Here is a 23943-nt window from a genome sequence, read left to right as displayed (position 1 = left end):
TGAGAGACCACTCAGAGGAGCAGAGGAAGGTAAGTAGTTGGCCATTTGGAGCCTGGTTGGTACTGATTGAATATAAGCCGAGGAGTTTGTGCTTTATCTCCTTAGTTGTCCAGCCTCCCCTCCATGGGCCAGAAAGAGAACAAAATGATTGGGTCTGGACAAATACTGTAGATACAGGGAAAGGGAAGTCATTAGTCTGTCTCTAAGAGCTGAAAAGCCAAAAAGTTCTCCAATTTAAGCGCAACAGCGTAGGAGAGGAGAAATTTGGATTTGGAGAGATTGGTTAGCAGGAGAGAATGGGTGGACAAATAAAGCCATCCAGCACCAGGAAGCAAAAAGGAGCCTATGGCTGAGCTTGTGGTGGAGCAGGGGCTCTGGAGGGCTCTCCTGTGAACTGAAGCTGTAGGGAGCACCTGGGTCTTCGTTGCGGTGCGCATGCTTCTCATTGCAGTGGCTTCTCTTGTTGCAGAGCACAGGTTCTAGGCGCACGGGCTTCAGTAGTTGTAGCATGCAGGCTCAGTAGTTGTGGCTCGCAGGCTCTAGAGCGCAGCCTCAGTAGTTGAGGTGCACGGGCTTAGTTGCTCCGCGGCATGTGGGATCTTCCCGGACCAGGGATCGAACCCGTGTCCCCTGCATTGACAGGCAGATTCTTAACCACTGCGCCACCAGGGAAGTCCCAAGAAGTTATTAACTTCTTAAGGCACAACTACTCCAGGCCCCAGAGACCACCACAGTTTATATTCTGTATGTAGAAAAGAGCCCATTTGTCCCTCTCTTTTGGTCTCTCTCCATGCTTGTCCTCTCTGGAAAGGTCAACAACTTCATAATATCTTTTTTTTTTTAATAGCCATCAGTGGGGAACTTTGTCAGAATTTATCTTTTTTCAACCTAAATAAGTTTATTCGTGTGTCCTTGTGCACAGGCATTTAATAGCCTTCAAAGAACCCCAAGTGATTAGCCAGGTCTGATCCTTTCCTTTCATAGAAATCACGTTGCCTTTCCTTTAAGTGTATCAGGAACACAACCCCTCCTAGAGATTCCTCCAGCTGGTTTACTATGGAATTAACTCACTTGCCCCAGTTTTCCAGGAGCCTTTCCAAAAGTTTTCCATTGAGAGACTATGTAATATCAACCTACACAATTTGACCAGGGTTTTCCAACTTCACCCTTGAGCGCCTTCTGACCTCTTGGGTAACTGCCTTCTGAGCTTAGTGATCTGCCTACATTTTTCTTGTCTTTTAGTTCTAGAAATAGTAGTTTCCAATCACTCTGGGGCTAGCCCTGTAGTTAGGAAGTTTAGAGCTGAAGAGGGGAAGCTCTGGGAGTCTCAGGCTCCTGGCTCTTTTTTCAGCCAGATTTTGATCTGAGTTTATATGTGAGAGTTTCATATTGAAATCATATTTCCATATTTCCTTTGAAAATGTAGCTCTGGTTTTTTTTTCTTTTAATTGAAGTATACTTGATGTACATTATATAAGTTACATGTGTACAATATAGTGATTCACAATTTTTAAAGGTTATACTCCATTTATAGTTATTATAAAATATTGGCTATATTCCCCATATTGTACAATATCTCCTTGTAGCTTATTTTATACCTAATAGTTTGCACCTCCTAGTCCCCAACCCCTATCGTGCCCCTTCTCCTTCCCCTCCCCACTGGTAACCATTAGTGTGTTCTCTGTATGTCTGTGAGTTTGCTTCTTTTTTGTTATATTCACTAGTCTGTTTTATTTTTTTAGATTCCATATATAAGTGATATCATACAGTATTTTATTTATTTATTTATTTATTTATTTATTTATTATTTATTTATTTTTGGCTGCATTGGGTCTCCGTTGCTGTGCACGGGCTTTCTCTAGTTGCGGCGAGCGGGCACTACTCTTCGCTACGGTGTGCGGGCTTCTCATTGCAGTGGCTTCTCTTGTTGCGGAGTACAGGCTCTAGGCGCGGCTTCAGTAGTTGTGGCGCACGGGCTCAGTGGTTGTGGCCTACAGGCTTAGTTGCTCCGCGGCATGTGGGATCTTCCTGGACCAGGGCTCGAACCCGTGTCCCCTGCATTGGCAGCGGATTCTTAACCACTGCACCACCAGGGAAGTCCCATCATACAGTATTTGTCTTTCTCTGTCTGACTTATTTCACTTAGCATAATACCCTCCAAGTCCATTCATGTCATTGCAAATGGCAAAATTCTATCCTTTTTTTATGGCTGAGTAGTGTTCTATTGTATATATATATCACGTCTTTATCCGTTCATCTGTTGATGGACACTTAGGCTGCTTCCATATCTCGGCGATTGTAAATAATGCTGCTGTGAACATTGAGGTGCATTTACCTTTTTGAATTAGTGGGGCTTTTTTTTCAGTTATATACCCAGGAGTGAAATTGCTGTGTCATATGGTAGTTCTATTTTCAGTTTTTTGAGAAACCTTTCCACAGTGGCTGCACCAATTTACATTCCCAATGTGGCTCTGTTTTAAAACAAAATTAAAGCGCTAGTTTTAGGTGCCTTCATCATTCACTATTTGTTCTGGTCTGTCTGCTTCAAGAAACTGAGGCAAAGGTAAAGAAAATGAATATTGGTTGGGTAACTAATATTGTGTTAGAGCTTCACACATGTTCTCATGTAATTTTCATTGTAACCCTTTTAGTTAAGTATTACAATACCCATTTAGAGATAAAGCTCTACAAGATTAAGTAATTACCAAAGGCCACAAAACTTCTAAGTGGTGGAGCTAAGATTCAAACCTAGATTTGTCCAAAGTCCATTCTCTTTCTACTTCACCATACTCTAACCTGTTCTGCAATAAAGGTCTAGGCAAATAATTCACTCATATATTCTTCTCATTCAAATACACATTTTTAAAATTTACTTCATCTGCCTTTTTACTGAGTAAAATAATTTATTGAGTGCCTACCACATGTAAAGCGCTGTGCCACTTTGGACTGAAAAAGACAAATAAAACAGGGCCCAAGGGCTGCCTTCTGCCTTGGAGACTCTTGCAGTAAAGTGCAGGAAGCCCTTCATAGGTTGAGACCAGGAGGAAAGAACGCACAAGGGGGGCAGAGCAGAGTCCTCCCTGAGCGATTTCTGTGTCGGGGGAAAGCAGCCCCAGTACAGAGGGGAACCTCAAGGGTCATCTCTGCATCACCTCATAGTCTGGACCAGAGGCTCCAGAGCTGGCCAAAGCCTAGGGATGAGGCCCAGTGGCGGTGTTGACTGTTCAGGAATGCTGGTGCAATGTGCAGAGGGTCCCTGCCATAGGGACCTGCTGTTTGGTACCTGACTCTGGCCATACCCCAAGCACAACTGGGAAGCTTTTTTCCCTCTCCCAAAGAGTTTCTCCGCCTCTCCCCCGGCCAGTGAATCCTTCCATGGAAAATAAAAAGGGGCACAGATGGGAGATGGGTAAGGCTTTTAGCACCCTCCAACAGAGCAGCCCTTGAGCAGGGAGCAGGAGGGAGGTGAAAGAGGCTGCTTCACCTCAACCTAGACGCCTTTGGCTGTGGTATCAGTAACCATTAAAACCTCCCTCCTAGGCCCCAGGGGTCACTGGTACATAAAGCAAAGCCACAGCCCAATAGCCTGCCCTTCCTAAATATTCCTCTAGTTATTATTCATAATTTCTCATGCTTGTAAATGATCTTGGTGTTTACCAATCACTTCGACATCTTTTATCTCAGTGATAACAACAAGCCCATCAACAAGTTGTGTTTCACCCATTTTATAAACGAGGAAATAGACACTGAGTGGCATTGCCCAAGGTTACCCCGTAAGGACTGGGCAAGACTGGGTTTGAACCTTGGCTTTCTAACACCAAGTCCGGTGTGCTCACTGTTAGACCCCAGCCAGTAGACCACCCTGCGAGCTGCCAGAAGCCTACACTTGGCTGTCTAACTGCCACCGCTCTTGACATCTGTGGCTGTTTGGGGGATGCAATAAATATTTTAGGTCTTCTAGACAACAACCTAGTCAACTACAAGTGGCCGAGGAGAGGCTATGAAATGATGGCTCTCACATTGACCTGCACGTTTGCACCTCTTCTAAGAATTTTGTTCCCAAGGGGTGGGTGAGAAAGCTGCAGGTCTGGGATACATCTAGACAGATTTTCTGGAACAACGTGTGGGTGCAACTCTGGGTTTGGGGCAAATGTGCAAGTATGAGTGCAGTGTTGAGGGGCTAAGGAGGCAAGAACTTAGAGAAGTGAGTGAAGAGAGGCCCAGTGATTCTGACCTTGGCAAAGGCAGGATCACCTGAGCAGGGAAAAGTGGTACCTACTCTCTCTGCTCCAGAGTTGGCGAGGAAACAAGCCAGGTGTTTCTTTTTCTACTGAAAGTATTAGCCATATGGCAGGTCTTTACAAACTGCAGTGTTAACTAAATGATCTGGGTTTGAGTCTCCGCTTTTGCGTTTTCTAGCAACGTGCCTTGGGCAAAGCAATTAATCTCTTTAAGCCTCATTTTCTGCATCTGCAAAATGGCAAGAAAACAGATTCTCCCCCTAGATCCTCCAGTAGGAGGGCAGCTCTGCTGACACCTGGATTTTAGCCCCATGGGACTCATTTCATGCTTCTGACCCCCAGAACTGTAAGATAATTCCCTGCGTGTTGTTTGACGTCACTAAGTTTTTGGTAATCTGTCACGACAGCAGTAAGAAACCAGTACAGATTTTGGTAAGAATACCCATCTCTCAGGTCTGTTGAGAGGATGAACACAGAGCGCCAGCATGTGCTGAGGACATGAAATGACAGCTTTCACCATCACTTTATTTTGTGCCATAATCTAAGTTATTACGCACGGCTGGAGGAGGAGGAGAAGGAGCGCGTAGTGGAAAAGGAGAAACAGCCTTTTCTAGTGAGCAGCCGCTTCAGCATTGCGTGCCCGTCCACAGTCCTGCCTTCCTGAATCAGACGCCCCTCACTGGCACCTCCTACCTCATGCTTGTCTAGATTTCTTCACTTTACTCTCCTTTTTCCTCAAACCAAGTTCCCACCTGTCTCCTTCCTTCTTTTTTCCCACTCTGGTCTGCATTTCCCCACCCTAACTCTGACTTGCAACTCTCCCACAGGGTATTCTTATGTCTCTTCCCCTTTTTTAAAACTCTGTGTCATCTTTGGGAAAGTATGCATCCTTACGGGATATATTTGGGTCACTGGGGCCAGCTCTCTTGTTCAGGGTCCTGTCAGCTCCTTCTGGACCAATAAAGCCCTCTTTCTTTGGTGACCTACCTGCCTTCTTCCTTTTTCTCCATAGCCCTACTTTCCTCCTTTATTCTACGGTGTACAGTCATTTTTGCCGTGCATCCATGTTGCTACAATCACACTTTAAATTCCCTGAAAGAACAAATTGTCTTCTTTCTGTTCTTTAAGCCCAGCTAATGACCATAAATAGGCTGCTATCTGCAAATGGGTCCTAATTGGCACTGGGTGATAATGGGGCTGCTTTTGGCCTCTTTTGCCCTTTACTCTCTCTATGTACTTGTGTTGTCTGAACTTCTACCTTTCATGGTCTATTTATCTGTGTCTCTAGTTTAGACAGTAACCCAACTGGTCAGGAGCGATATCTGTGCATTCCAGTGAGGAACTTTATAATGTGGCTGATCCAGCTACGTAAGGCTCCCCTCTGGGGGAGGTTGTGCATTAACTCCTTCCGGGCGCTCGGGCTCCACTCCGTCTAGTGTGCAACTATCTCGGGAAAGAATGAATGACATTTCTAAGCCTGAAGTGACATTTCCAAACGGAAAGAAATGAATGGCATTTCTAAGCAGAAGCTACGCAGAGGGATCTTGTAACAATGGCCCCATTTCTTCTATTCACTTGGCAAACACTGATGGAGTACACCATGTGCCCAGTTCCGGGACAGAAAACACTCATAAATTTCAACTCCAGTTCCCACCACTGCCCAGGGGAACAGGTAAGGGAAAATATTTAGAGATGTTGAAGATTACTTGGAAGGTTGTGAATACTTACTTTAGAGTGTAACAATGAAGTTACAATTTAGCAAGGTCTGAGTCCAATAGAAGGCTTCCCTCCCACGCAAACCGGGACTTCCGCCAAACTGGCTAGTTTGTTATCTCCTGGGCTCCTCGCTCTTCTAAGCCTCTACTCCCTGACCTTTCCTTTCCTTTTACCTGGAATGTCACCCCCATCTTCCTCCCACTCCCACCCACCTCTTCTTGACCCATCGAAACCATATATACTCTGCACGCCTTACCTCTTCCCTCCTCAGAACTCCCACGATACTTAGGGTCTTACTAGATGCATTCTAATGATTTGGGAACACAGCTTCCCTACTAAAGCCTGAAATTCTAGAATACAACAATCTCTCTTACATATCTTTGTATCCCTCAAAATGCAAGTTGTGTCATATAACACATTTTGATTTAGAGCCTGAGTGCATGAAGTGGATAGTTAATTAATTAGCAAAACACTGAGAGATGTGGATGGCTTATCTCAAGGTAATTCAAGTGCAAAGGCCAAAATAATTCACCCAAACACTTACCCTGTATTCCTTCCAGAGAATCCTCAGGGAGGGAGAGACCCACTTTTTAAAGTGCCAGACACAGCGCTAAGCCTTGCACATAATTTCTGGGAGCCAGCATGGGCTGGGGAGAAGCACTTGGGCTCTGGAGTCATGCACACCAAAGCCTCCAGCCCAGCTCTTCCACTTACTGGTTGTATGACCCCAGGGAACTTAATTTACCAATTTAAGCTTTAGTTGCCTCATCTGCAAACTGGAGGCTTCTCACCCTTTCTCTTCTTCTACCTAATTAGGTTATAAGAATGACATGTGTGTATGTAAATTACCTAGTAGAGTGGCACAGAGAAGGAACTAATGTTAGCCCCTCTTTCTCTCCTCGCCTCCCCCCCTTATGTGACAGGGTGTTTTTAATTTGCCAACTCTATTTGAAGATAACAATACATTCTGAAAATGATGGTTTTTAACCGCTGCCCAGAGTCCGTATGGGAACCAGTTGCCCCCTCTGCCCATAGGTTTATCCTTTGGGCTTCAGTTTGCCATGACCAAGGGCAGGAAGAGCCATACCAGGGACCTTCAGTGTGCTTCATCACCACCTCCGGTCTGCCCTCGGTGACTATGGGGCCTCAGTTCATCACTCAGAAGGATGCAGTCTGTATGTTCCATACCCTAAAGAACTCCTGAAAGCTGGTGATCAGACTCGGGCTGGCTTTACTTTTTTTTTTTTTCTCCTTTATAAAATTACTGTGATCACTGAACTGAATAACCAAACTTCTTCCATGGCTAAATGATCACATGACTTGGTCTGGGTGCTCTGGAACACGAGAAGGCAGTGCACAGTGGTGTGACTGAGTTCTGCTATGGAACTTGCAGCAGCAGTCTGTATCCCCTGCTCCTAACGAGCTGTGATGTTCTCAGCTGTGTCCTCAGCTTGTGGGAAACCGTGAAGATGGCCAAAGAGGACTCCACCGTTCGTTGCTTCCAGGGCCTGCTGATTTTTGGAAATGTGATTATTGGTGTAAGTAATGAGTATGTTCCAGGAAATTCTGCTCTTCCTGTAATTATGATTTTAGATCAATCGAAAGTGAGAGTTTAAAAGGGAAATAATGATATAATGACTGGTTCCCTACATCTTTTCTTTTAAGAAGTGTGTTAGTAAAACATGCTAACTAGAAGTTAACTATATAAATAATCCTATATAACTATGTAATATATCAAAAGACCATGTGGGGGAAAAAAAAGAGAGATTTCCCTCCCAACTTGAAAACACAAGAATCTAAAAGCAGCCATGCTAACCATAGTCAGCTTCCAAGCACTCTCAACACACGCGCTTTGGTGTGTCTTTCCTATCCCTCCTTGGTTTGATTTCCACAGCCTCCACTGTTAAGGTTATTGGGGACAGATGTTTGCATCTTCCTGTGCTGGTCACACCGGGGGCCAGTACTGGGATGTAAGAGTAACTCAGAGGCCAGGCTGCGTGGGCACAGTGTGGTGAGAGCACTTAGGAGTCAGGATCGCTGGCTCTGGGCCCAGCCCTATGACTCTGCGTGACTCCGGACAGGTCATTCATTGCCTTTCAGGGCCAAGATCCTTCATCTATGAAATCCAGGGGGCAGGAAAGATAACCACCAAGGTTCCTTCCAGCTCTAATGTTCCATGGTTCTCTGGCACAGAGAACATGACCAGGACCAGTTTAAATATTACAATCCAGGAATTTGGGCAGTGGGAACGGGAGTGAGAGATTATCTTCGTACAAGAAGTCATTGTTTGAGTGGTTCACGCCCCAGGGGTTTTATAGATGGTCTGAAATTGTCTGGGTCTCCTCCCAAAGAGCGAGAAGATAGAGCGAAATGTGGAAGGAGGCATGAAACCAACACGTAGGATGGAAGGAGCCGTTTGATTTCCTGGCAATGAGGAGTTTAAGTCAGTTGCTTAAAGCCTATGCAGGGGACAGAGTTAGTCTCTCTTACCACCACGCCCCTACTCCTCTATCCCTTTCTCAGTGCTGCTCTCATGGCCTCCAGCCTGACAGAACCCCCTCTGCCCCCAGATGTGCGGCATCGCCCTGACTGCAGAGTGCATCTTCTTTGTATCCGACCAACACAGCCTCTACCCGCTGCTTGAAGCCACTGACAATGATGACATCTATGGGGCAGCCTGGATTGGCATGTTTGTCGGCATCTGCCTCTTCTGCCTGTCTGTCCTGGGCATTGTAGGCATCATGAAGTCCAACAGGAAACTTCTTCTGGTGGTAAGACCTTAAAACTCTCTACATTGCTCTCCTGGACCAATTTTGATGGATTGTTTCTTCTTCCCTGAGCACAGCGCTTTGGTTTTCAGTGGGGTAGGTGGGAGCACAGAGTGCCAGGTGAGGAGGGAGTAGAGGGGAAGACCCTCCCTGCAGTGAAGATTATCCAAGTGGCGCCAAGGATGCTCTCCTCTATTGGAAGTCCAGAAGAGTCCAGCGCAGAGAGGCTGAAGGGGAGACACCTGGGGGTCACCTGTTGAGTATTTTCCAGATCTTTGCTTCTCTGACTGGTGTCTGCATGGGCCCCACAGATACAGCCAGGAGCTACACAGGCCAAAGGAGAGACAGTGAGAACTCGATAATTAGACTTTTTTCTCTTGAGAGTAAGTAGTTTAAAATATTGTTTTAATAGTAATCAAGTGTTGATATGTTAGGATATAAATCACAAAATATGCACGATTTTTTAAGAGAAAGCACGAGCTTTTGTAGATATTTTTGAGCTCAAGGCTGAGGATGTTGTGGGATGGCCTACACCTCCCATTTCATGCACTCACTCTGCTTTTTAGGGACCCTAGAAACCCTTGATGGCAACATGTAGAGAACGGCTGCAGCTCCCACCTGCCTGTGGAGATTCTAACTCTGTGTACCCATAAGGAGGCTTCTGCCCCAAACCTCAGACAGCAGGTTGTGCCCTGCCTTTGCAGATGGGAGCAAATTTGCAGCCAGCCGGGCTAAGAACCCTCGGTGTTGGGTCTAAACTTCTACTCCCTACCCCCGTGCTCAGGACAGCAGTTCCTCGCCCTGTGATGGGGCCCCATCCCCACTCCCTACCTGAAATAACTCTCCTAGCCAAAGGCTGCAGGACCTGAGTTCCACCTTCACGGAACGAGTCCAGCAAGCTAAGGTGCTTGTTGGTTGGCTTTTCCTGTGAACTAACATCATCTTGGTACCTAGGGAATGCAGAATGTTTACATTCTCTGGGTCTTTAGTGTGAGTTAGTTCCAGGGCAAAAGAACCCACTTTTTTCAGGGTGGGGTTAAGGAATGCAGGGAAAGGTAAAGAAGGGGCAGGTGTCCTTAGAGGCGAGCTTCAGCTGCATCCCAGCCTCACTCTGGGCCAGGCACGTGTGTCCCGCACAGCCGGGAACATCCTTCACCATGCCTGGCAAAGAGACTGAGCAGCGCGCCCTCCACGGGGCTGGAGGAGAGAACACCTGCACCCTGTGCCTCCTTTCTGGAGCGTCTCTAAGGGGCTTCTGAGCCTCTTTAAAGGGAGCCAGCAAAGCTCTCGACAAAGAGCAAGGCAGCCGCTAACACAGCGGGGGGCAATGTTATAAGGCCTGTGAAGGGGCTCCTGCTGTTAACTGAGAGTTAACAGTAGCCGAAGCCTTTTTCTGGGCGGAATGGTTAGGGCAGCAGAGGGTCCCGCTCTGAGAACCGCCCCTGCCCAGGGAGGGAGAACCGTTTGCCCTGCGCTCCTCCGCTAACACCGCCGCAGCGCCCCTTCCGCAGAAGAACCCAAGCACCGTAAGCGTCTGTGCAAGGCTGAGGACAGCAGAGACAGGACTCTTGCAAATAGTCCCCGTCCCAGCTTCGGAGAACATTTGTCCTTCATATATTTGCCAGCCGTAAACAGGGGCAGTGTGTTGTGGAGCCATCACGTGTGCATGCGCAACCTACCCCCCCCCACACACACACACACAGCTACAAAACACACTATGCGCTGTTTCACTCAACTGACCTGATGCAACTGGAGTGGGAGTGAGTGAGAGGAGACGCCGGCGAAGAGCTGCGTACCTGGAGGCTGCCTGCTCCTCTCTGGTAAGGCTGGGCGCTGCCAAGAGGGAAGACGGATATTAAACGCAGCCCTATTCGTCTTTGACCTCGGTAATCCTCAATTCTCAGTAAACCAGAAAGAAAATGTCTCCCAATGAGAGGGGAGTTACGAGGCTCTACATAGTGTGTGATACACTGATTCTCTTGCCAGCCATTGGACGAACACACACACACACACCAGTTCATTCTCTTGTATGTTTTTCCCAGTTAAAATGGAAATGCAGGGTACTGAACTGAGAAAGCTTTGTGTTCAAAAGTCGTTTGTTCTCTGGGGAAAGGAGAAGAGTTGATCTGATTAGCACCTAGCACCAAGTCTGGCTCTAAGCAGCTGATCAACGAGGGTTTGTTGAATAATTATGTAAATGATCAGATAATTATATTTAGGTGAGTGTGCTGCAGAAAACATAACAGTTATTTGTAAAAACAAAACAAAACAAAACAAAAAACTCCCTTTGGAGGTAGATGTAATTCTTGTATTCCATTTGTTTCCCTTCCAGTATTTCATTCTGATGTTTATTGCATATGGCTTTGAAGTGGCATCTTGTATCACAGCAGCAACACAACGAGACTTTGTGAGTACAACCTCAAAAGGCAGAGCAGAAATGACCATATGAATCATCGTTACCATCATAACACTATAATAACTGACACATATTAAGCCCTTACCCTGTACCAGGCATTGTAATATGCACATTAATAATAAATATATAATTTTTCTCCTCATAATAACCCTATGAAATAGGTATTCATTTTATAAATAAAAATAAAATGAGACTTAAAAAATAAAGTAACTTGTCCAAGGTTATGCAGCTGGTAAGTGAAAGTGGAATCCTGAATCCAGGCCGTGTGATTCCCAGGGCCCAAGCTTGCACCGCCATGCTCTTCACTACTCTGCCACAGCCACTGGCCTTCCACTGGGATGAGCAGTAATCCACCACATCTGAGCCATCCTCACATTCAGCATCCTGCTTTCTCTCCATTTTTCCATTCCCTGGCCTAGGCCACCCCACAATGCCTGTCTACCCTTATCTCATTGGAATTTCTTTGGAGATGGGGGTCTTCTCCCTACAAGGGGGGGCTGCGGCCACCCAGAGCAGCCTTACTCCCACCGCCAGCCCTACTCAGTGACTCTGAGCTCAGTTTTACTCCAAGAGACAATGTTCAGGGCCCCCAGCAACATGCCGAGCAAATCACTTCGCCTCCTTGAGGATTACTGGGCTAACTCTTCCTCTTGTGTTGCTTCCTCCCATAATAGTTCACACCCAACCTCTTCCTGAAGCAGATGCTGGAGAGGTACCAAAACAACAGTCCTCCAAACAATGATGACCAGTGGAAAAACAATGGAGTCACCAAGACCTGGGACAGGCTTATGCTCCAGGTAATGCCTGCAGTCCTGGGGAGACGCCATTTGGTACCTAAACCAGTATCCAAGGGCATATGGATGGTTAGGAATGAAGTTAAAGTGTGGGGACCATTGCCTCCAAGGGGGCTTCCTTCACAAAGAGACTTGACATAGGCAAGTTCCTCTATTCCTCTCATTTACTGGCAGGGACTAGGGGGTGTACACATGACTCAGTGGAACCCCTAGATCTATATTTTATTTTAAGCTATGATGTTGATTAGCTTCCATTTATAGGAGTAATGACATTGGTAAGAAATTTAGATTAATCACACACTCTGCCTCTTAGAACTCAAGCATCACTTACATTAAAAAAAATGTTGCCTCCACCCCACAATGAACTCAAGTGGCAATTATTGTCTGTTTTGCTTGTTTAGTACCTTTTCACACCTGTGGGCTAGTCCTGTTAGGGACCAGAGGCTATGACTTGATTTGATCACCTGTTTTTCTCTAACTGGCAATCGTAACCTTATATCCGCATTTACCTCAAATACCATCAAAAGTTCAAGTCTTTCAGAATACCCACTATCACCCCTACACTGCCATATGTGAATTCTTATCCCTGCATAAGCCCTCGTGTGACCCAACTCTCCCACCCCCCCGACCCCCTCCCCACCCAACCACCTGTTTCCCAGTCCCTCATCAGCAAACCCCCTTATAGCCTCCACCCCTTCTTTGAACTCTCTACCCTCTGTCTTCTAAAATTTCCTTCATTTAGTCTAATATTCCTGTTCTATAGTTTTTTAGCCCATTAGGACCTCCAATCTATTGGCCACTTTTTCACTTCCTATCACTCTTCTAAGTCAAGTATTTTTTTCCCCACTATGTTAGCAAAGAACTAAGCTTTTCAAATGAAAATGTGAATGCTCACACATTTGAAAATCCACTTACCAACTTTTTAAAGCCCAGTCTGAAATAAGTCTGGTTCAAACTTAACCATTTCCCCCCGAAATGCTCAGGTCAAATTACAGAATGATTATTTTCTTTGGTGAGATATTTTCCATAATCCAGTGGCAAAACAGGACATGCTTTTAAGATAGTTGCTTTATCACCAAGTTTGCTGAATATATTTATCTTAAAAGTTGAGAGATGCCATAGTTTTTATTTCTTCCCTTGAAACATTTTAGCAGATTTATAAAATGGAAGGAAAGTGATGTGAATTGTGTTTTATCCTCTATCCTCAATTCTATCCAGAGTAATATGAGCTATGTGTTAAGTGATCTTCCTTTCCTATGTAGAGGCATAACCATGTGCCACTGGGTTTTGGTTATTTTTTCCAGTTTATTTTCCCCCATTATAAAAATAATACATAATTGCTCCAGGAAATGTTAAAAATACAGAAAAGTAAAACAAGAAGAATTACTCATAATTTCTTCACCACAAAAATTTTAATTTTCTGATTCTCAATTTGCTCATATGTAACATGAGAATAATTATAACTCTCTCACATTATTGTATCAAGATATTAGTACTAATAATGATTAACATTTTTTAAGGGTTTACTATGGGCCAGGCATTGTGCTAAACGTGTTAAATGTATTAACTAATTTATTCCTCACACAGCTCTGTGAGGTAGGTACTATATTTGTCCCAATTCAGTGAAGGAAAATGAGGCTTAGAAAGTTTAACTCGTCAAAGGCTACAGAGCTCATTAATGGCTAGTAAGGTAATAAATGTAAAAGTATTTTGCAAACTCTACAATGTAATACCTTAAAAACACCTTCAGCTCTCATCAGGGGATTTTTAGTAAACGTAAGATACGGTATAATTTCCATATCTTCTTTCTCCATAAAGTCTCAGTTGCCACCTTGGTGGCTCTAGCAAGGATTATGGAAGAGAATTTTTGTTTCTCTCATGTGCTGACAGGACAATTGCTGTGGTGTAAATGGACCGTCAGACTGGCAGAAGTACACCTCTGCCTTCCGGACTGAGAATAACGATGCCGACTCCCCCTGGCCTCGTCAGTGCTGTGTTATGAACAACCTTAAAGAACCTCTCAACCTGGACGCCTGCAAACTAGGGGTACCTGGATACTATCACAATCAGGTGAGTCCTTGCTTCTCCCAAGACCTGCCAGGAGGTTTTTCTGCTCTTTATGAAGAAAATACTGGTTAACTGTAGGTAATGGTCTCTCACTAAGGAATTCTGCATCCTTTTTCCTAAACCTCATGTTAACTATTTCCTTCTCTGTTAGTAAGATGTAAGTGCTAATCTAGGGCTGATCTGGGAAAATTTACATTTTAATAAATGAACAGAACGCGAGAATTGCAATAGCAGAATCCAATTTTGTTTAAGTGAACACTATTTGTATAATGTATAGAATTAGTATTTGGAAAAATATTTATATCAAAGATTTGCTCTATTTTTGCAAAATGTAAATTGAAAGGGATGATATACAAAAAGGAATGTTTTGCCAGTTCCAAAGCAATGGCAACTGCTGAGGGTAGATGCAGTAATGATACACCCACCTGCCTCATTCAGTGGTAATGTAGGATAGTCTTAATAAAACATTAGATTGGTGATCTGGGTAGAAGCCAATTCACATACAAGTGGTTTTTGAAAAAGTGTTTCCAGCCTGATGAGAATGATATGATGATCATGAAAACAAACATCAACTGAGTACTTATCAAGTGCCAGACACTGCTCCAAGTACCATACAGATATTAATATATTTAAGGCTCAGTGGGTAGTGCCACTTTGATCCTAATTTTACAGAAGAGGAACTGAGATACAGAGATGCTAATAATTGCCTTGCCCAAGGTCACGCAGCTGGTAAGTGGAAGAGTCAGGATTCAAATGCTAGCAGCCTGGCTCCTGAGCCCAGACTCTAAGCCAAGAAGGAACTTGGTAATAATCCCAAAAAGCCCTGAAGAGAATCCTCACACACTTGAAGTCAGCCTCTGAAATGCTTACACTGCTGTGCATTACCACTTTGAGGAAAGCTAGTTGTGTGCCAGTACATTAAATAATTGAGAAATGCCAGACTCTTTGGTCTGGCAGGAAATAACACAAAATGCATTTTCAGAATGAACGACACGGCACTGCTGGTCATCGTGCCACCCCTGGAAAGGTGCCTAGACTAGGATTGGTTGTATTAATCTGGAAAAGGACATGGGAGTGATGTAGATTATTTTGCAGGGTTGTTCAGAGCAACCCTCATTTAGCCTTTTAGCAACATTTTAGTTATATTCAGACTGCTAAAAAAATTAAATTTATTGCCTATAATCACAATATGCAATATAACGATCACTCTGAGGAATAATAAACTGCTTTTAACACTTCAACCTTGGAACCAGTCCATGCAGACGTATCTTGATTGGATTGTGATTCCATACAGACTGTATCATATCTTTGAAAGAGACCAAAAAGGATGTTTGCCATCAGATGATTGGTTTATTTCACAGCCACACTATTTTCCCTCACACAGAGAACATTCTGGTAATGAGGGACACTTTTGTCACACCCTCCCTAACAGTCCTTGGCCTCACCGCCTCCTCTACCCACTAGCTATACCACAACTACAAAGTTATGTCACTGAGCAGTACTCCCACACCAAATTCCTGCATCTTGAAATTCCTCTCTGTCCCTGACTCCCTGTGCTCCTACTTTCTCAGTCTCACTCATTCGTCACCCCTGACATAATCTCTTATCTACTCATCCTTCCTGCTTCTCCCTACCCTGGTCTCCCAGATTCCCACACGCCACCATTCTCTCTGAGTTACAGGTCCTGCTAATTCTCCTATAACAATCCTTTTCCACAAAGCAAAGTATGCCATCCCAGTACCCCATATACTTTACTTCTATTATTGCAGCTGATACCTTGAAATATAATTATTGTTTGCAAGCCTATTTTTTCTATGAGTCTCCTTGAGGACCATGCATCCTTCAGTTCTGTATCTTCAGTACTTAGCATAATGCCTGGCACAAAGCAGGCATCAATAAATGTTTGGTGGGTGGGCAAATGAAGAGGTGAATGACTCTTTTTCTCATCCACATTGTAGCTTTGCGAGATCTGCAATGCACAAAGAAAGGCTAACAAAATTAGGGAAGTTGTCACAAGTGTAGTAATAATAGAAACCCACCAAATGTCACATAGCATGTCAGACGCAAATATATATGTTCTTACATCATGGTTCATCTGCCCCCAAAATGCTATGTGCAAATTCTGATCACTACACCTCAAGAGCATTATGATGGAACTAAGGAAGATCAAGGTAAGCACCACCACAATGAGAAAAAAGCATCATGAAAGGCACTAAATGAGAAGAGGTGAAAAACTGGGGCTTTTGTCTGTGAGCTTCATGAGGGCAACACCCATTTCTGCCTTGTCACAGCTGAATGCCCAGCCCAGTGCCTGGCACCTGGCATAAGTGGGTTTTTATACATATTATTGGACAAATGACCACTTCCCAGGATTGTCAGGGGGATCAAATGAGTGATGGATATAGGAGTGTTTGTGAACCATCAAGTGTGTCACAAATAATATCATTGTAATTATTACTTCTTATCACATTCCATTCATCCTAATCAGGTGCCTGCTTTGTGCCAGGCCCTTGTTCTAAGTTCTAGAGATTCAACAATGAACAAGATAAAATCCCTGCCCTCATAGAGCTTGCACTGTAGTATGGGAGACAGACCACAAACAAGTTACCAAACCAATACACAATAAATCCCAGGTAGTGATAAGTGCCATGAGCAGAAATAAAGCGGGATATAGAAAATGATGGGGGGAAAGGTATTTTTCTCTATGGTTGTCAGGAAAGCCTTTATTAAGATGATATTTGCACAGAGTTCTGAATTAAGTGAGGAAAGGAGACCCTCATTTAAAAAAGATTGAAGAAGAGAGTTCTGAAAAAAGGAAGCAGCAAGTGCAAAGGCCCTGAGGTGGAGGCCTTAGCTTTTTGGAGGAACATCCAGGCAATCCGTATGGCAAGGCTGGAACAAGTGAAGGAAGAGTAGGAGGCAAGCATGAATCTAGATTTTGTAGGGCCTGAAGCTTACCAGATTTGTGGGGGGGGGGGGTGGCGGTTCTCCTCAGGAAAAACAGTTTAAACTACACATGCAAAACTAGGTACAGGACTTTGAAATGGTCTTGCAAGTAAGCAGCCCTGAGCCCAAGCTCATTAGCTTTGCAGTGAAACAACCTCCTCTGGTGGCGGCTGGGGTCACAGAGAGAGGCAGGGCCATATCATACAGCACCTCGTAGCCATTGTGAAGACTTAGAATTTCATATTAAGGGTGGTGGGAAACTTTCAGAGGGTTTTGAGCAGGAAGGTGAAGTGATCTGACATGTTTTACAAGGATCCCTCTGGCACTGTACGAAGACTAGTAGGGCACCGTGGGTGGACTCGGGCCTCAGGGGAACCAGCCAGGAGGCGATTGTAGGAATCCTGAAGTGAGGCCGTGGTGGACCAAGGCGGTAACAGGAAGTAATAAGTGTTTGGATTTGAGATATATTTTAAACCCAAAAGGGTTTGCTTAAGAGAAAAACAGTTAAGGATAATTCCAAGATTTTTCATTTGAGCATCTAGGTGAGTGGGGGAGTCAGGTAGATGGAGAGGTGTAAATGGGGGAGAGATCAAGGCATATGTAGCAAAGGCAGGACATGCAAGTGGATGAACCAGGGACTGGGGCAGGGTTAGAAAGGACAGAACTTCAAGTGGCTACCTGGAGACCCTGGGCGGGGCCTAAACTTCAAGGTCAGCCTTTCTAAGACATTTCTCTCTGGATCTCAGTGTTCATAAAACCAGCCTGGTCATGGCATCTCCTAGGCATTCCTGTGATTCCAAGGGCTTTAGTGGACGTCGCTCACATGGCAGGTCTAGCCCTATACGTGTGTATCACTCCAGTATTTTGCATAGAGACTAGAACAGAATGTGCTACGTATAAAACTTACCAGATTATGGCATGCATGGATGAATGACTCGATGAATAAAGAATGATTCACTCTCTCGCACGCACCCCGTGGCTCTTCTAGAATCCTATAAAGATATGTTGAAATATGATGCCAAATGAGAATTTAGAAAGCATGGTATAGGAGTTCCTTTAATGATTAAAAAATAAAGCCTCTAATTTTCACTAACTGGAAGCACTTTTATTGAAAAACAGATCAAAAAGTGACCCTGCCCTCAAACAAATCACCAATAAAATCTTTGGGGAGAGGAAAAAAACTCAAATTTTGTTAAGAATACTTGACATTGCCACATATTCAATATGAGAAAAATGTTATGCTAAAATAGCAGCACCTCGGTTAGTTAGATTGAATGAAAAAACACAAATAAATATGATACAGAATAGTTCTTCATCAGGATTATTCCTATTTCTTCAGTACAGCACAGTTAATACCTGGTTGTCCACAGGAATGTAGAAATAGCCTGGTTATGTTAAACTGGATTTTGGGGTGGCATTGATTCAAATCAGCTTCCCACCCATCTCTCACATCTTTTTTCTGGTCCCTTTCATGTGGATATGGAATCGCCCACTCCTCCAGGGCTGCTATGAACTGATCTCTGGACCAATGAACCGACACGCCTGGGGGGTTGCGTGGTTTGGATTTGCCATTCTCTGTTGGACTGTGAGTATTTCCCATCACATGTTTCATTTCTGGGAGGACAGTGATAAGGAGAGACCTTGAGATTGCCCCTGGTTAACCCAAGCACAGTAGACTGACTCGAAACAAAAGCTCAGACCTGAAGGCTAGTCAGGAAGCTGCTGGCACCAGGGCAAGGACAGTGGATTCCCTCGGGAGGTAGGGCGTGAACTTCCCCTACCAACCAGATCCTTCTCTGGCTGACTGGGATGCACTTGTGTGCTCCTCCATCTCTCCAGATCTCATAAAATCATTTCAAGTAGATATCAAAGACTGTCATCTCTCTAGATGCCTCCTCTAACCTGCCTCCCTCCTTCCAAAGAGCTGCCTTCACCAGTCTCACCTCATCCTTCTGACCACTTTATGTGATGCACATGCAGCAAGAGGGTAGAATGGTAGGTCTCAGCCCTGAATGCACATTTAAACCTCATGGGGCAGCTTGGGGGACAAAAGCATACCTGAACCCCAACCTCTGAGATTCAGATTTCAGTTGATCTAGGTGCAGGACCCAGGTCTTTTTTTTTTTTTTTTTTTAATTTTCCAGATGATTCTAACTTGTTGTCAGGATTAAGAGCCATTGCATTCAGGAAGCAGTCCCAAACTTTTGGTTTCAGAACTCTTTTACACTCTCTCAAATATTACTGAGGACTCCAGAAAGCTTTTGTCTATGGAGGGCTGTATCTATTGATATTTACCCTGTTGGAAATTAACACAGAATTTTTAAAAATACGTGTTAATTCATATAAAATAACAATAACAAACTAATTACGTTACTATTAACAATATATTTCTGTGGGAAAAAAGTGACTATTTTCCCAAACAAAAAGATATGAGAAAAGTGGCAGTTTTTTTTACATTTTTGAAAATCTCTGCAATGTCTGGCTTTAATAGAAGACAGCTGGCTTCTCATATTTCCTCTTCATATAATCTGTTATAATATGTTGCTTAGGTTGAAGGATTTGAAAGAAATCCATCCTACACACTGATATGTAGTTGAAAAAACAGAAGTGTTTTGGTAGCCTTATCTAAAAATAATTGTGAATATTCTCCTTTGGTACTACACAAAACTTGCTAAGTAGTAGTTTCTTAAAGGTTAGTTGCAATATGAAATCTGAAACTTCATCAAAGAACTTTTAGGACTCTGTTACATTAAAATACATTACATTGGTTTGTCTTGCAGTTTGCATAAATTTTTTACCCATTCGTGATTCTAGAACATCATGCATTGGTCATTTGGGAAAATATTGGTTCACTGTGTGACAGGATGGACTCAGAGTCACCTCTGCCCCCGTGATGATGCTTAAGGCAAGATCATTCTTAAAAATCCAGTGTGACCTAAGCCTGAACGAACCTCATATCATTTTTCCGCAAGTACCAGATGTTTCTAAAACAATTCCTTATTTATTTTTCTTTTCCTTTGTATTCTAGTTTTGGGTTCTCCTGGGTACCATGTTCTACTGGAGCAGAATTGAATATTAAGAATAAGTGTAACCACCATACCACTCTCCACAGCGACTCTGGATTTGGTGCTGGAACTCCTAATATTCCACCTCTGTGCTCCCCGGGAAATTATGCATTCTTCCTCAAATTGCCAAGTCAGTTGGTGTGGAGTTTCTGCAGGCTCTTTAGGCTCTCAGACTCCTGAAATTCTCACCACTAGTGATTGCACCCTGATCTAGGATTCTGCAACATTGTTATAGACCGTAGGAAAGGGAGAGTTCAGTATAGTAGATAATAACTATTCCCATCTCTGTTTATTTTTAATTTGGGGGCACAAAGACATTCACAGGAGCCTGTCTTATCACAGCAAGCCAAGTCTGTATTTGGACAGCGAATCTGCCTGCATTTCTCTCTGCTTTCTAAAAGAAACCTTCAAAGGCTTTCATTCATCTCAGTATTGTCCAGGTGAGAGAACTAAGGAAAAGATTGCTGAAATATATCTTTTGCCTTTGTTCTATGGTGGCTCCCATCTACAGAGACTCAAGTGATTCTCTTAATGCCACCTGGGGATCCTTTTATTCTCCAGGACAATGCCCGATCTTGAGCTAACAATGGTTGAAGTTTCCTCTCAGACATTGCAGGGTGATAGGTGTTAGTAACCTCAATTCTCCCGCTAATTAAAATTATGTGGACTCTGGGGGACAAAGGAGGGACCTGTTATATATTTACCAATCTCATCCGAAAGCCCCTTTCAAATAAGGGAGAAGCAAGCCCGCTGTTAGATAGGTGATTTATGGTGATTTTTTTTACTGTCAAAATATTTCCCTTCTGATCTATGTTTCCTTTTGTGATCCTGAAGGAAGTTCTTATAACAACATTTGTCTAGTCTTATAAATAAAGAGGGCTTTTAAATATGTTCACTTTCTTTTCTTTTTACCAGTGTCATAATTGGTCATATATGAGGCTAGCAAAATGGGTGTTCCAACAGAAGAGCTTAGTAGGCTCACGGGAATTAAAATTTAGGAGATGGAAAATGCAGTAAGGCGTGGCTTCCCTCTGGATACCGGGTAACCCTGCTGTACAGCTGAATGATTGGAACTTCCAAGCTTACTTTTTGCTCCTGCTACCCTTTGCCCTGAAGTGGGGATGGAGTTGCTGCTCCTCAAATCCTTTCCCCCTGCATCTCTGACTCCAACTGCTCAACTGTGTCCCCTATGAAGGAAATGTACCTGTCACTTCAGGGTCCCACTCACAGCCGACTCAGTCACATGGAGTAGCCCACTCCCAGGCCTCGACCCAGGTTCCTGTGCCTCAGTCTGAGCCCCGGGGCAGGGAGGGACAAGGAAGGGGAGGGCGCTTTAGCCTGGTAAAGCAGTAAAGCTGGGCGGTAAAGCTGGGGGCAGCAGCCGGATCCCTGATTCCCAGGACAGGGAGCCAAAGGCTCCTGCTCTGACACACCACCAGCTTGCCTCTCCCCTGCCTCGCTTGCCTCTCCAGGACAGGGCTTGGGGTGTCGAGATAAATGACACCTGCACTTGGCTGAGAAGGTTCTCTCTGTGGTCTTTTTCAAGAGAGGAGGAGAAGGAAAGAGCTTACTCTGGGCAAAGCTTTAAGCACCTCTCTCCCTTCTCTCTGTCCATCCTCTCTCATGTGTTCTGGTGCCTTTTTCTTCTGCTGCCAACTGGATTTTCCAGTGCCCTCATGCCTGAGCAAATCCTGTCCCAGACCCACTCCTGCCTTCCCCCTCCAAGGCTTCGGAGCTTCAAAATTCTCTCTCCCTACAAGATTCCATTCTCCTTGTGACTTGATCTCAGCTAGGTGAAGGGAAAGCCTTTTTGCAAGCTAATTCATACTAAAGGGTGAGGGACAGCTAGTCCCCACTCTCTTAATCTTCTCTGCAGATTTTTCCTTAATAACTGAAATTGATCTCAGTTGGCGGAATCCAGTGCAACAGTAGGAGCAGGAACAAGCTATTGTGGAGGAAGATGGCCCACCTGCTGCTCGTTAAATCTTACCACCTGCCTTCTCTACCACGAACTATTGGTCATTACCGTCCGCCCCCTCTCCAGCTAGCTTCCTACAAAATAAGACCCTGAACCCAGGTACTCACTATGTCCAGCCCCCAGCAGTTGGGGAGGACACACCTTTCAGCTGAGACAGACCCGGGCCTGAGGACTTCCCTACAGAGGGTCCAGCCGTTCAGGACTCCTGCACTTCCTGCTACGGGGGTCTTCAGTTTAATCTCAGGGCAGCTCCTGCTCTGCCCAGTTTCTGCTTCCATCCTCTCCACCTTCCCTGGAAGCCCAGCCTTGTCCCTCTTCCATCTGGCTTCTGGGACAGAAGTGGGGCTCACAGCGAGACCCAAGCCACACTGTTTAGGGTGAGGCCCTCACCAGCCCCACCAGGCCAGCGGGTGAGACACACCCAGAAAAAACCATCTCGAGAAATCTCCCAATTCTGCAACAGGCCTGCTTATCAGGTGGGCAAAGAACAATTACCACCTGACACGGAAAACTGGGTCAGGCTGACTCTGGGGTAGGTTTTACCTGATTGCAATACCAGACGGGTCACCACGCTCCTCGGCTGACTTTTTCCTCCCCAGATTGTTACTCAGGTTCCTGGCAGGCTGTTCACCCTGAGCGTTAGGAAGCCCTCTGCTCATGTTTTTTGGCCCTATAACTTTTTCCCCACATCAGCTGTAATAAACAGGGACTGCTCCCATTCGAAGCAGCAGACCAGGTAGTTTCTGACTACCCATGAAGGAAAGAAGGAATAGTAACAGTCACGCGAGTTTGAAAATCGCATCTCCTCTAAAACCCCCACCCCCATCCACGTGACTGACAAGCCGGGCTGTGGTTGAGGAACTGGAAACTAAGCTGCTTTCTCATTTCTATAGAATGAACAACCTCCTTCGTCCTGTGTCATTTCCCTTTCCCGTTTCACCTCACGCAGATCCTTATCATCTCCTACATGTGAGACTGAATCAAAGAAGAAACCCAGAGGAGACTAGTTGTAAGCTATTGAGTTTGCTTTCACATGTGACATTTTTATCACAAGGCTTGAATGGCCACATCCAATGAGGGAATCCGAAAACATCTTGGGAAAAGGCGCATTGCTGAGAAATGTATAGTTCCCAGACCCTTCTCTAACCCACCCTCCCCCTCACCCCCAATCAACTCCCAAAACACACACACACACACACACACACACACCTCCTTTGAAAAAGACAAACAGCCAAATCCTGGAGTTAAATGGTGCCATCATGCCCTACTTTCTAGTGGCCTCCACCCTGAGTTCCTCTTGAAAAAAGAGCAGCCCCTGACATCCAGAAGCTAGCCTGGCACTCACAACTAAGCCATGCTATTCTCCTGCCAGACGTAAACAATTCACAGAATACCAGCCTCAGATAAGGTCACATAAAATGAGGCAAAGCGAGGCCACTTCATAATTCTGTCCAAGCACAAAAACAAGGTCACCGTGCCACCGTCAAAATACCAAACACACCCTTTTTTTTGCTAAAATAAGTGACTGCTACGTGCTCACAATTACAGCTCTATTCTTCCTCTAGTCCCTCCCTGTGGGTAAATCAGAACTGTCTTTGCTTTCTGACAACGTCCAATACAGAACACAACCTGCTGGCTTAGAACCTCCCCAAATGACCCACCCCAAACCCAAACGCTCTCATAGACTTTGTCTGACTTCCTTTCCCTGAGACACCTCGAGCTTCCCCATGGTGTGTTCTCAAGAGCTTTTGCAATGAGTCAGAATCTGACTCACGTATCTGCCAGCGTGTCCCCCGGTATCTTTGGTTGAAGGGGATAGACAATATCCAAACAACTCTGCCCACCCTTATTGCCTCTCTTTGTGTATTTGTTGTTTTATTCGATACCATCAAGCTGTTAAGCACATGAGCTTTGGAGTCAAAAACCTGGCTCCAAATCCCAGCTCTGCATGA

The 23943-nt window shown here is 44.7% G+C and overlaps 2 protein-coding genes across 5 annotated transcripts in view; one reads left to right on the top strand and one right to left on the bottom strand.

The window, feature by feature from the left end:
* The first annotated feature begins 4714 nt into the window (after positions 1 to 4714).
* UPK1B (uroplakin 1B) lies at positions 4715 to 20906 on the top strand. Of its 2 annotated transcripts, none has more exons than XM_036850380.1 (7): positions 4715 to 7495; positions 8528 to 8728; positions 11058 to 11132; positions 11816 to 11938; positions 13826 to 14005; positions 18450 to 18533; positions 19977 to 20906. In XM_036850380.1, exons 1-7 carry the CDS (start codon positions 7427 to 7429, stop codon positions 20025 to 20027), a joined length of 783 nt encoding a protein of 260 aa, XP_036706275.1. In that variant the 5' UTR covers positions 4715 to 7426; the 3' UTR covers positions 20028 to 20906. The 2 variants fall into 2 exon arrangements, with proteins under 2 accessions (XP_036706275.1, XP_036706274.1); XM_036850379.1 differs by lacking the exon at positions 4715 to 7495 and adding an exon at positions 7604 to 8110 and having other exon boundaries at positions 19977 to 20852.
* B4GALT4 (beta-1,4-galactosyltransferase 4) overlaps positions 8647 to 23943 on the bottom strand; it is a 49786-nt gene continuing 34489 nt past the window's right edge. Inside the window, exons 8-11 of one of the 3 annotated variants that reach the window (XR_005019692.1) lie at positions 17856 to 17940; positions 15779 to 15971; positions 10466 to 10558; positions 8647 to 9049 (exon numbers count right to left, since the gene is read on the bottom strand). The gene's annotated coding sequence lies outside the window, so the exon portion shown is untranslated. Of the gene's footprint in view, positions 9050 to 10465; positions 10559 to 15237; positions 15972 to 17855; positions 17941 to 23943 lie in introns of those variants that run through there. The other 2 variants (XR_005019693.1, XR_005019691.1) reach the window with 2 other exon arrangements.

This window comes from Balaenoptera musculus, chromosome 4, assembly GCF_009873245.2.
Source record: "Balaenoptera musculus isolate JJ_BM4_2016_0621 chromosome 4, mBalMus1.pri.v3, whole genome shotgun sequence".
Lineage (NCBI taxonomy): Eukaryota > Metazoa > Chordata > Mammalia > Artiodactyla > Balaenopteridae > Balaenoptera > Balaenoptera musculus.
The sequence above is the reverse complement of the archived record's forward strand: the minus strand, read 5'-3'. Positions and strand labels throughout refer to the sequence as shown.

What these genes read in the sequence shown, in the direction of transcription:
- UPK1B (XM_036850379.1), top strand. Translation starts at nt 8,015, where the DNA reads ATGACTCTGCGTGACTCCGGACAGGTCATTCATTGCCTTTCAGGGCCA. An exon ending in CTGGATACTATCACAATCAG is followed by an intron (nt 14,006 to 18,449) that starts GTGAGTCCTTGC and finishes CCACTCCTCCAG; the next exon opens with GGCTGCTATGAACTGATCTC. An exon ending in TTGCCATTCTCTGTTGGACT is followed by an intron (nt 18,534 to 19,976) that starts GTGAGTATTTCC and finishes TTTGTATTCTAG; the next exon opens with TTTTGGGTTCTCCTGGGTAC.